Raw genomic sequence first — 11,495 nt, forward strand, 5'->3', positions numbered from 1 at the left:
GGTGAGCCATGAACAAGCTGGTCTTTAATAACGGCTGCAGAACCCGCATATGCGCAAACAATCGGGAATTAGATTTCATAGTAAGTTTGATCTCCCGAGCAACAGTTCACATTATATAGGTTTTTCTTTTGTTGTTTTTTCTTTCCCAAACCAGAGGCTCACGTTACAGGTTTAAACAAATATTAAAGGATGCGAAAGTCGCGAAAGAGCTCCAAGTCATTGCAGAAAAAGGACTAAAAAATGCTCTCCTTAAAACTTAGTGTAAGCCGGAATAAAGAATATTATTTGCCCGATACTGTCCTCTGCAAGTTCAGTGGTTCGTGACGGACGGAAAAAAGGGTAGAGAATGCTAAAATTAGGAGAAGATACAAAGGGCACAACGTTAAGGGGCTTGAGGTTTTACAAATTCCCATTCGAGAGAAAGGGGGAACGAACTTCCCCTCAACCGAAACTCCTCCCAAGTCTAGACTACGTTCAACATTAATTGGTATCATTCGGGAAGAGTACAGCGTGCAACCATCCAATCTCAAGAATCATGAAGGGGTTATTCTTGGAACCGTAGGTTATGTACAATATAGCAGACACTATAGATCATAAGGAAAACTACCCTATTACAATGCAGATACCAATGTGAGATTTCATGCTGGGTGACTTCGACCATTTTTCTTGGCGCTCAGTATATGTTCAGCTTTAATGGCTGTCATGTCACTCGGCTCCTGCATCAGTGGCATAGCCTTAATAATTATCAAAGAGATGGAACACCACTACGCCGAGATTTATTGATTAACGATAACGAACAAAAAAGACAACGCAATCAATTACCCACTAAGTCTATATCCTCATCATTAGTGTCATTAAAAAGCTCTAACACGCTATACCCAGTAACCCTCTTGTTAGGAACGACACAACAGCAAAACAGCTCTCTGACCGAGAAAACAAATAGGAACGCTAAAATACAATTGACCAAATAAAAGATTTTCAGTCAGTCGTTTAAAATCTTCCAGCCTTCGTATTTCTGAGTCGCCCCCTTTTGAGAGTTTTCAGGTCGGGAAATTTATTTATAGCCTTAGTACACTTTTAATGAATACTCTTATGTTATATACAGGTGTTCAAGACATTTGAATGAGACACAGAAATTCATTATTTAACCTTCCGTTGCCTTCCAAACCTAATAATATTCTCATACGGAACCAATGCAAGACACAGTCACCTTAATCCAAATTGGGCCTTTTCTTTTTGGATTACAAGTGGCAAGCTTAAAGGGCTTGAACAAATTGGGCTTTTTCAACGATTGTATTTTCGCGTTCTCAACACAAGAGTAAATAGAAGCAAATCTTCTATGTTTTTTAAGGATTTCTAAAACCAGTCGCCAGTCCACATACATATCAGTTGCACCATCTCTAATTAGGTCAATGGCTTTAGAGCAATCACTTCTCAAGACGACTTTTCTACACCCACTATCCCAAGCTCCTGGCAAGCCCAAAAGGCACCCCCATAACTCAGCAAAGAGAGCATCTCCGGCTCCAATGTGTAGAGCAAAAGCTTCTAGAACATTACCCATGTGGTTCACTAATAGACCACCGCGGCCAGCTGTATGGCTCGAATGGGCAAAGGCACCATCAACCTGCGCGACGACTCACCCTTCTTCTGAATGCTTTTCCTTTAAAACCAAAAGAAATTCGTATTAATAAAATTATTCATAAATTCACAAAATTAAAAAGACAAAACAAACAAAAAAGAGGACACAAGATAATAGAGAAGATTGCAAATATTTAAGTTTAGAGTGACATTCATGCTTCCCATCACAGAACTGATGTTTGACAGCAATAGACTTGGCTCCTTCAAAGTGGAGGTTCGCAGTTAATTAAGACAATTAAATGAATGGAGGAATCCGCATTTTACGCGACCCCAGGCTTAAACTATAGAAGAGGTTTGATACTAAACACAAGAAGCTCATAAATAATAAAGATCAGAACAATGAGAAAATTGCACCTCAAACATTGACAATGTATCGCTTCTGTATATCTCACCTCCAGGAGGATGCTTGAGATCACATTTCCTCTGAAAATTAAAAAGAGGTGTTAAAAGAAGAGGTGGAATAGGCCAATGAAGATACTGACAAGTTTTTCGAGAAAGAAAGGGGCAATTTAAAATAATAAATTCTTCAATTCCAATAAAGCAAAATAAGAACTTCATTTGCTACAGCTATGAAGGCCAATTGAATGTTCACAAGAGTACAGCCTCGAATTAAAAAGTTGTTGCATCCTTGTGGGAAGGGAAAGAAGTACCATGTCTCAATCTCATATTGTCCTAGTTCAGTAATAGTGATATTCTTCACTTTTGTGAGTTCCTAGTGTCTCGTAAGCTGGTAGCGTCAAGCTCCTCATAGCCCTGTATGTAGCAAATGACACAAATTCATACACATGGTCTGCTTCCACGTTCAATAGTAGTCAGACCTGCATATAAAAAGCATTACTTTGTCTCTCTAACTAGCTATCACAAGATTATATAGCACCCATCAACATTATGTATTTCATGTGGCTTTGTGATGCATTTAATCCCCCATTCACTCCTTCCCACACAAATATTAAACACCATATAGACATATAGTAACAAAACAGTTAAACAATTCCAGCGATCTCGAATCCAATCACTCTCCCAATTTTCGTACCAATGATTTGAAATTCAAATACCTCGCCCACTCTCTTTAACTGTGCAAATAGAAATATCACAAATCTTCAAGCCTAGAAGGCATTATTTCGAGTTTGCATATTTCTTGATTCTGGTCAAAAAATACGCATGTTGAATACATCCACGTGTGTCTCATCAATCTTCCTCTTTTGGTGGCGTGTCATCTTCAAGCCACATACAAAATACAACAAGAGTACCTCTTTGTTTAGAAAATGAAAGGACAAGAGAAGAAAAATAGTGACTGATAATTATTGACAGACATAAGCACTTTTTACCTCTTACAATTAACTTTCTCTCTTCTATTTAATTTTCCAGACAGAAGCAAAGCCCAGTCGATAGGAAATTACATAAACCCTACCGCTTCAGATAAACTAACGAGAGCAAAATGATTTTTTTTAAGATATCCTTGATCGTTTCCATGAAACCTGCAAATCCGCTTCTCCACAAAAGCTTCCCAGGCATAAACCAATGCTAAAAACAATTTGGACAACATAAAGTCATTGCGTTGTTCTCCAATTTCTCATCAACGACAGCCTCCGCCAAATCGAGTTCTAGTAGTTCAAGATTCAACCACTCATCAAGCCTCCGATTGACTCCCAGAAAGAACAAAATACGCGTATGAGACTACAACATTGCTACCACTAGTTAGTATTCCTGCCCGCTTTCAAAAAATGGCATGGCGATAATGGGGAAATGACGAAATGAGGTCAGACACTCGTCATAGTGGACGTAATATTCATAATCATTGGTACCTCCGCTACTCACCTTATAGTGCTCGATGACTTTCACGGAGTGCCAACCTCGAAGGAAAGCAAAGAAGCTCCCCTTTTCTCCGGAGTATCAGAATCCAGCGGCTTCTCCGACGCAATTTTAACAGGCCCCAATCGACAGCAGAAGTTTTCCCGATGCCCGTTGATGGGGCAGGAACATTCCCTGTACTTGTCGGCGTCTCCAGCGATCCCATGATCCAGATCGAGCCCCAGCCGCCACAACTGTTTCAGGCGCCAAAAAACCTGAACGGGCAGGGAAAAAAAAAATACAGTGAACATGGGGTTGGGGACGCTTCGGGCATGTAATTTACGGGATATGAAAAAAAGTGTTTATAAATACTTTTAAACGCTATCTCAAATAAGTTTTTTATTGGTTAGACCCATAAGCTTACACATCTGCAACTTAACTTACTTTTAACATTGCATAGAGGAGGATAGTTACTCATAATATGACCAATCAACATCAACAAACTTGGAGATGTGTTAAGGTTGCCTCTAACAGGAGAAATATGATTCACTACGACAAGGGTCATAAATAATGTATAATTTATACTCAGTATATTATCGTGTTGTATTTTTTTATAAAATGGTATTAACTTTATTCTCATGCGGTATAGTATATATTAAGTAAGAATAAAGTTAAAAAACTGTTAAATTTTAATATTTTTATTAGTATGTGAAACATGTTAAAAATAGCTTGTAAATAGGGCAAGAAGAGTAACTAATAATATTAGTTAGTATTCTCTTCAGTCTTATTTATAAGCTTCAAATTTAAAGAGTTGCGGTGTGTGTTATAAGCTTCAATTTGGGTTTATCTTATCATTTAATGCATATTTTTCAACATTGTTCTTAATTATTTCTTTCCTATGACATTCTCTGTCATCGTTTTCTTATTTATTATAAGAGTATATTTAAAAATAAAAATTTACTTCTAATCTATTTATTATGTTTAACTAATTGTTTGATATCTATAAATTGGTTTTCAAAGCTCATAATAAAAACCAAAAGAAGTAATTAATAAGTACTTCTCTAGTCCTATTTATGAGATACAAAATGAAAATATTTTTTGGTCCTATTTATATGACATTGAGAGATATTTTTTGCATAGATATACAATTTTATCTTTCATTTATTATTGTGTTGGTTTTGTTTAAATGAGATATAATGTATATTAAATAGAAATAAAATTAGAGAGTTGTTGAATTTTAAATGAGAATTAATAAAATTTAAGTTTTTCTTGGTCTGTTTGAAACATACTGAAAATTATTTATAAATAGGACCAGAGGAGTACTGATTAATAATATAATTTGAATTAGATGAATAATATTTTTTTAAAAGGAATAATTTTCTTTATAAGTTTATATAAATATATTTTATGCTATATATTTTTAAACATGTATACCTGAATAGGCTTGAGGCCATACTCAATGAAAATATACTTGTGGAGAGTTTGGCAAACCTTACAACTATTTGAAAAAAATATATTTTTATGTGAGTTAAGACAAGATTTTGTTTTATATTATTATTTTGTATATTAAAAAATTATTTTAAAAAAGTTAATTCAAATACTCCTAAATAAATTATTCTTCTGATCCTATTTATAGGGCAGAGAGACAAGGTATTTTTTTGTCTTATTTATAAGGCATTGAGAAATTTTTTGTATAGATATATAATTTTACCCTCCATTTATTATTGCGTTGATTTTATTTACGTAAAGTATAATGTATATTAAATAATACAAAAATTGAAAAATTATTAAATTTTAAATGAGAGTTTATAAATTTTAGTTTTTTTAATTTATATAAAATATGTTGAAAATAACTCATAAATAGAATTAGAAGAGTATGTTATAAAGGTGAAGATAGCCATCTAGCGAAATCAATCAAATCGGCTTATAGGCCATTGATAAATAACTTGAGTCAATGAGACCCACTGAACCTCCCCATAAGACCTGGCTTTCCGTTTATGATCACGAATGTTGCTGCAGCCGCCACCTTTCCTGCTAAATAATTATGCACGCCTCGCCCGTTCAATTCTTTTCGAAGTTTCTTGCATTTTGAAGAAGCGCCTCGGCTGATAGGCTAGCAAAATTCTCTATAGAAGGAAATTTTTTGCTCTTTCCCTCGCTTGATTAGCAGGTCGAGGTTGGTGAAGGATAGGATTATTAATTGTCTTTGTGTTCTCTATTCTTCCTTCTCCAGTTTTTTTTTTTTTGGTCAAAGATTCTTCCTTCCCCAGTTAGTTGCACAGTTTGTTAGGAAAAATTTGTAATCAGGTCCCACCTAAAAAAATTAAATACAAAACAAGTTCATTAAAATAATCAAATTATTCTAAAGTTCTAAGAGATCTCGTTACAGGAGATTCTATTTGTTTAGTTATCAAATTGTCTTTATTTTTTTTAAAGTAATCGTTAATAACTTAAAATGTAAGGATTAATAATTATCACGGTAATCATTGATAACTCATACATTATATTTTTGTCATGCGCTGAGAGAATGTATTGTCAATGCCTGCCGCAATAGTTGTTAATCGTTACATTTTAAATTGTTAACAATTACTTTGTCAGTTATTAATGCAAAATTTTTTTTTAAAAAAGAATAATTTGATAATTAAACAAATAAAATGCTTTGCTTGAGATTTCAGAATAATTTAATAATTTTAAAAGACTTTCTTGTAGTTAATTCTTTTAGGTGAAACTTTATTACAATTTTTCCTTTATATTAAAAAAAAAGGAAGCGCGAAAAGAAAGTTGAACAATAATCTAAGAATGTCAAATATTTTAATTCTTACAAATTGTTTTTTTCATTTAAAGCTAATTAGCTTTGAGATTCTCAAAATTGACAAGAACAAATATTTCAAGAACTACTCATCAATATTATTGCAGCAACAAAAAATTTATATTAATATCATTAAAATCATCTCCACATGTAAAGTAGAATAGTGGTGTAGCCGGGTTCAGGAGGGAAGAGAGTCATTCGCGGGACTCGAGCTGCTGGGAGATACGTTACTGCTTCAGGGCTTCAGCTATGTACGCTCATTGGTGAATTGGTCAGAGTATTAAATCAAGTGAATACAGCAACATCTTCATCATGGACGTAGCGGAGTTATGGGCGATCTTTGGGCCGGGCGTCGCGGGGGCCGTCTTCGGCGCCGGCTGGTGGATCTGGGTTGACGCCGTGGTTTGCAGCTCCGTTAAGGTTTCTTTCCTGCACTACCTTCCTGGTTCGTCCCCCCTCTCCTGTTTTTTTTTTTTTTTTAATGTTTTTAGTGTTCCCCCTCTGGGGATTTAGGGTTTCAAGTATGCGTCTGATTATGGTTTATGGTCCAAAGGAATTTTTGCGTCTTTGGCGGCCCTGATGTTCAACTGCGTTAGGAAAGAAGACATTGATTACTCTCCCTATGACGAAGGAGAGTGGAGGTATGTGTTTTTTTAGGATGGTCATGTGATCTGCTCCGACTGATTAGTTGTCCTGTATCGTAGTTCAAGCCCTCGTATTAGTTCAATTAATGAGGAGGGACTCTTAACCCTAGTTGATTTTATCATCACTGCGTTTCTGCCCCTTCTAAATGGCTAGAGTGCTCTTATTCATAATATATCTGCTGTTTGGTGGGTTTTTTTTCTTTGCTTACTTCGACCTGTTCGCAAAACTATGGTAACCAATCTATTTGGAGTGTCCTGAGGCCTTTTTAAAGATCTCTTGGATATGGCGGATTTCTGGGCTTGTAGATAATTAGATTCTTAATTAGTGAAGTGATAGTTAAATGAACAATTTCGCATTCTTTATTGATGATGTCTACGCCTCACTGTTAATGTCATGTGCATCTCCATCTTAACTTTTGACGAGCACAAAAGTTAGACATTGCAAGGTTTTCAGTAGTTAGTGCTGGGTTGTGTGTATTTTTAAATACTTTTTAAATATTTTTATAATAATAATATGAAAGGTTTCGTTGCAGGCAAGAAAGATTGCAAAGAGAAGGGGGATAATATATCCTCCTTGAAACAAAGCAGAGGGGGGGGGGGGGAACCACAAAGAAAGAAAAGTGAAAACGCAAGATCAATACGAACGAGTGCAACCATCCCATGTCAAATAATTTAATTCATCAGTCGGATGCTTGGAAGTAGGAAAATGACATGACCTTGTCATCTATCTATTTCAAGCACTCATTAATTTAATTTGTGGTTAATCAATAGTTTCCTGACCCATAGGCTGAGAATTATAGGGAGGCTATGATTAGATTAGTAATTAATACTTGTTGAACTTTTGACCTTTGATTTATAGGTATGCAAGTTGATAATTTTGGTAGAACTATGAGCTAATTTTCTGTTTATGTAGGCATGAAAGCAAATAATTTACAAGAGCGACACTTTTGGTTTTTAAAAAATTTACTGGATTATTTACTGTAGGCTTATATTATGTAAGTATAAGTAGGGATATTTTTTGTTAGTTACGATGTGCGTGTAATGACTGGGAGGCTTAAAGTGGTATAGATAAGGGACCTAGGACTCTGAATGTGTTAAGTTGTTGCTTATTGGCAGCCTAATAAATTCCGAATCCTTCTAGTTCTCTCCGTTATATTCAGATATGTGTGTAATGACCGTTAGGCTTAGTATTATCCGGGACCTAGGACTCTGAATATGTTATGTTGTTGCTGATTGACAGATTAATCATTTCTGAATCCTTCTAGTTCTCTCTGTTTCTCTCTTGGTCCCCTATCCCTCTCTCCTTCTCTCTTCTTCCCTCTTCTTACCTTCTACCTACATCAGCTTACCTTTCACTCAAAGTTAAATGCTGTGTGTATTGCTCCAAAAACACTAATTCTCGTTGTATCTTAGCTGGGAATATATGAAGTTATAATCATGTTATACTAACCCAGGCCTTGCAGGCAGATAATTGACCTGGTTTGAGGAATTATGTGAAACAGTGTCTTACCATTAATCTTCTGTTACTCTAGCTGACAGTGATTTAATAAACAGTAAGTTATGAGCTTGTGAATAAATTGATAGAATCAACTCTCACTAGAGACAAGAAATTTCTTTATCTGCTTTTTAAAGTCCATATTCTACCTTATACATGGAGCAGCTGCAATTAGCTCTTAAGTTTTGGGCCTTTCACTTGTGAAGTTCCTGTTCGCTACCAGTTAGTTTGGCTTAGTACTCGTTGAATCATCTTCCAGGCTAAATATTCAAGTTTAAATCCTATCCATAGAAGATTAACGGAAAAGAAAAGAGTTCCTGTTTGATAGTTGCTGCTTATTGGTAATTTAGTGTAACTACGTTTTTAGGGCTTATAGCATATTGTCGTTGTTTAAGATATAGTTTCTGCGAGATAAGAAATCATTGTTGGATATACAAACATGGAATCATCTAGCGCTTAATGGTTGGTGGATAATTTGTTAGGTTTTAGACCATTGTGATTGTGAACTCTTACTACGCTCTAATTAATAGGTGTATGATTCTGAAATACAAGGGAAAAAGTGAAGTTATATATATGATATAGCTGCGTGTTGCCTCTTATATCCTCTCAACCAGAGCATGTCATGTGAGAATCTTAGAATATTTTATTTCCATTATTTCAGGAAGTGACCTGCTATTATTTAACTGACTATGTCTATTTGACTGGTAGTTGTTGATCAAATTTGCTCAGTTGATTTCTTTCTCTCTATATTGCTTTGTGGGACAAAATAGGATCTGAGCTAGGACTAATTAAGCTTAGCTCGTATATGCAACAGTATCTGGGGCTGATAATGATTCTTTCAACGGAGATTATGCATATTTGAACTTGTTTTTATCAGCATGTGTTCAATGTTAGTAATCACTATATGATGAGCTTGCCTTAATTGCATATTCTGTTCTTGGTTGTGTAGCCCAAAAATGACGAAAGAACAACAACGTTACACTTTGGTTATCATGAGGATTCGTTTTAATTGCTTCTTGTTAACAGGCTGAAGCTGTGGCTCTTCTTGGCATATGTTGTGTCTTTTGTTTCTTTAGCTGCGTCAGTTGGTCTGCTCATACAAGATTCAGTTGATAAATCTGCCCCTTCTGTGTGGACGGGAGCTGCAGGTGTTTTGCAGTGTGTGTTTGTCTTAATCAGGTAAGTGGTGTTTAAAGCATTTCATTATTGGTTTAAAATAATATTTTATTCATTGTTGCTGCCACAAAGAAATTCTTGCGTGCATGTTCACCCATCATTCCTGATTCGCTCTATACAGTGCACCCCATGCATTCAGATCAAATCCTGAATGCTGTGTCTTGTGTGCAAGCTCCTTGTGAATTTCAGAAATTTTCTTCTTTATATAAGCTATAAGTTCTTTTGCGCTCTACTTATAGCGGCTCTGTTTTGCTCCTTGGATATAAGAAATTGGGAAAATGACCATCATGTCTTTCTCTCTTTTGTTTAGAAATTAATGACGGACAAATTTCTTGAATTTGTAAAACGACAGACAATAAGCTCTTCAGTTTAGTAGACAGCGAATACAATAAACTCACAAATTCTTAGAATAGAAAGTTTATCGGATAATGTATTTCTTTGAGCGTTCTTGTATTCTTCTTCAGGTTCATGCTTCCTTTATTCCTTTAATCTAACCATGGGAAGCTTGATCTCCTTCAACTTCTTTCCATTTTGCATAGTACCGAATAAGCAATGATCAAATAAATGTCCTTTTTCGTTATGTGACGAGCTGTGTCCTTCTATGCTTTCCTTCCAAGCTCAGTCTCTTCGTCAATCTCAGATTCTTCTAATACTCCACCCAAAGTAGATATTCTGATTAGCTATAATCAGTTCAGATTGAAATAACTTCAAAATTTTTTGTGATCATCAAAACCATTTAATGGTCGACTGAAGTTAGATGTTTGTTTCTAACAGATTTTTTCTTTTAAGTAACTTAATCATTTTGTTCAAAAGGAAGTAATTTAATCATTAAAAAGTTTACAACAAATGAGTAGCATAGACTTGTCATTTTCCGCACTGAAACTAGTCATTGCATGCACATTTGTGGAATTTTTTAGTGATTAAATATCTTATGTGGGATTCATGGTAATTTTTCCTAATAAAATTGTTGAGAACACAACCTATTTAAAAACTATCGAGGCCCCTGCCCTTGACTGTTAACCTGCTGCTTGAACTTTGGGTGCAGTGGGCTGGTTTATTGGACTTCTCATCCCGAATGAGGGGAACTGAGGTGTTACTTGGAGGCTTCATCATTATCCTTGCAATGGACGGGGATACGGGCTCTCGTGGATCTGTACATATAAATTGTGCATAGTCTTGACTCTTGACTCTTGGCTGCATTGGAGTGTGTTCATTTTGCTCGTTATGCATGTTAATGAAAGATTCGACCAATTCCCATCAATCGAACTCGGGGCACGCTCGAGTTTTAAATTTTATCCTTCATTTCAATCAAATTATGGGTAGATCTTCTGTCAGTTGGAATACAAATAACCTGTTTTAGAATTGTATTAGGTTGAGTTTAATTGTACTGCGCCTTGATGATTACTTTGATAACACCTTGCCTCCACTCCAGTTTACTAAAATTCTATTAGTGAACCTGGGGGGGGGGGGGGGAAGCGTTGATAAATCTCGATTCCTTACTAATAACACCCTTCTTGTGTCGTTCTTCCGTTACTATAGGATTTATACCGTTCTATGACTGCTAGGAAGAAAAATTTAACCATGGGCAGGCATGGTTTACAGCAGTCAGCCTGTCATTGTGTGCATGTAAACTGGAAAAATGTTAACCTTGCTTGTGTACACAACTTATTTCAGTTTGAGCAAGGGAGCTTATGATTTTCCCTCAAGTTAGAACGCAAAAAAAGAAATAAAATTTTATTTATTTATTTTGCCACAAGTTTTGCTTAACCTCGATGGGGAAAAGCTCAGAATTGAAGCAGACTCTAATTATTCCTTCTGATCTTATTTATAAACCTTAAAGTTGGAAGAGATATAGTTCATTTTGTAAGTTTTAATTTAATGTTTATTTTAACATTTAATTCATTTTTTTAAGAGAAAATTATACATAGGTTCTACAGAAGAT

General features: G+C 35.3%; 1 protein-coding gene and 1 long non-coding RNA gene across 2 annotated transcripts; one reads left to right on the forward strand and one right to left on the reverse strand.

The window, feature by feature from the left end:
- Positions 1-1,267: 1,267 nt before the first annotated feature.
- LOC114716597 (uncharacterized) lies at positions 1,268-3,349 on the reverse strand. The gene is made up of 3 exons (XR_003737651.1): positions 2,289-3,349; positions 1,993-2,061; positions 1,268-1,660 (listed from the first exon to the last, which is right to left on the reverse strand). It is a non-coding gene; the product is annotated as an uncharacterized LOC114716597 (long non-coding RNA).
- Positions 3,350-6,397: 3,048 nt separating this feature from the next.
- LOC114716596 (transmembrane protein 50A) lies at positions 6,398-10,810 on the forward strand. Its single transcript, XM_028901625.1, has 4 exons — positions 6,398-6,683; positions 6,792-6,879; positions 9,404-9,556; positions 10,599-10,810. The coding sequence occupies exons 1-4, from the start codon at positions 6,551-6,553 to the stop codon at positions 10,630-10,632; spliced, it is 408 nt and encodes a 135-aa protein (XP_028757458.1). The 5' UTR covers positions 6,398-6,550; the 3' UTR covers positions 10,633-10,810.
- The last annotated feature ends 685 nt before the right edge of the window (positions 10,811-11,495 follow it).

The sequence above is a fragment of the Neltuma alba genome, unplaced genomic scaffold (assembly GCF_004799145.2).
Source record: "Neltuma alba isolate B1F8T4 unplaced genomic scaffold, ASM479914v2 tig00011681_pilon, whole genome shotgun sequence".
In the NCBI taxonomy this organism is placed as follows: domain Eukaryota; kingdom Viridiplantae; phylum Streptophyta; class Magnoliopsida; order Fabales; family Fabaceae; genus Neltuma; species Neltuma alba.

Excerpts from the sequence above, each read along its gene's own strand:
- LOC114716596 (XM_028901625.1), top strand. The coding sequence starts at position 6,551 with ATGGACGTAGCGGAGTTATGGGCGATCTTTGGGCCGGGCGTCGCGGGG. Across the intron at positions 6,684-6,791 it reads TTTCCTGCACTACCTTCCTG|GAATTTTTGCGTCTTTGGCG; the intron begins GTTCGTCCCCCC and ends TATGGTCCAAAG. Across the intron at positions 9,557-10,598 it reads TGTGTGTTTGTCTTAATCAG|TGGGCTGGTTTATTGGACTT; the intron begins GTAAGTGGTGTT and ends CTTTGGGTGCAG.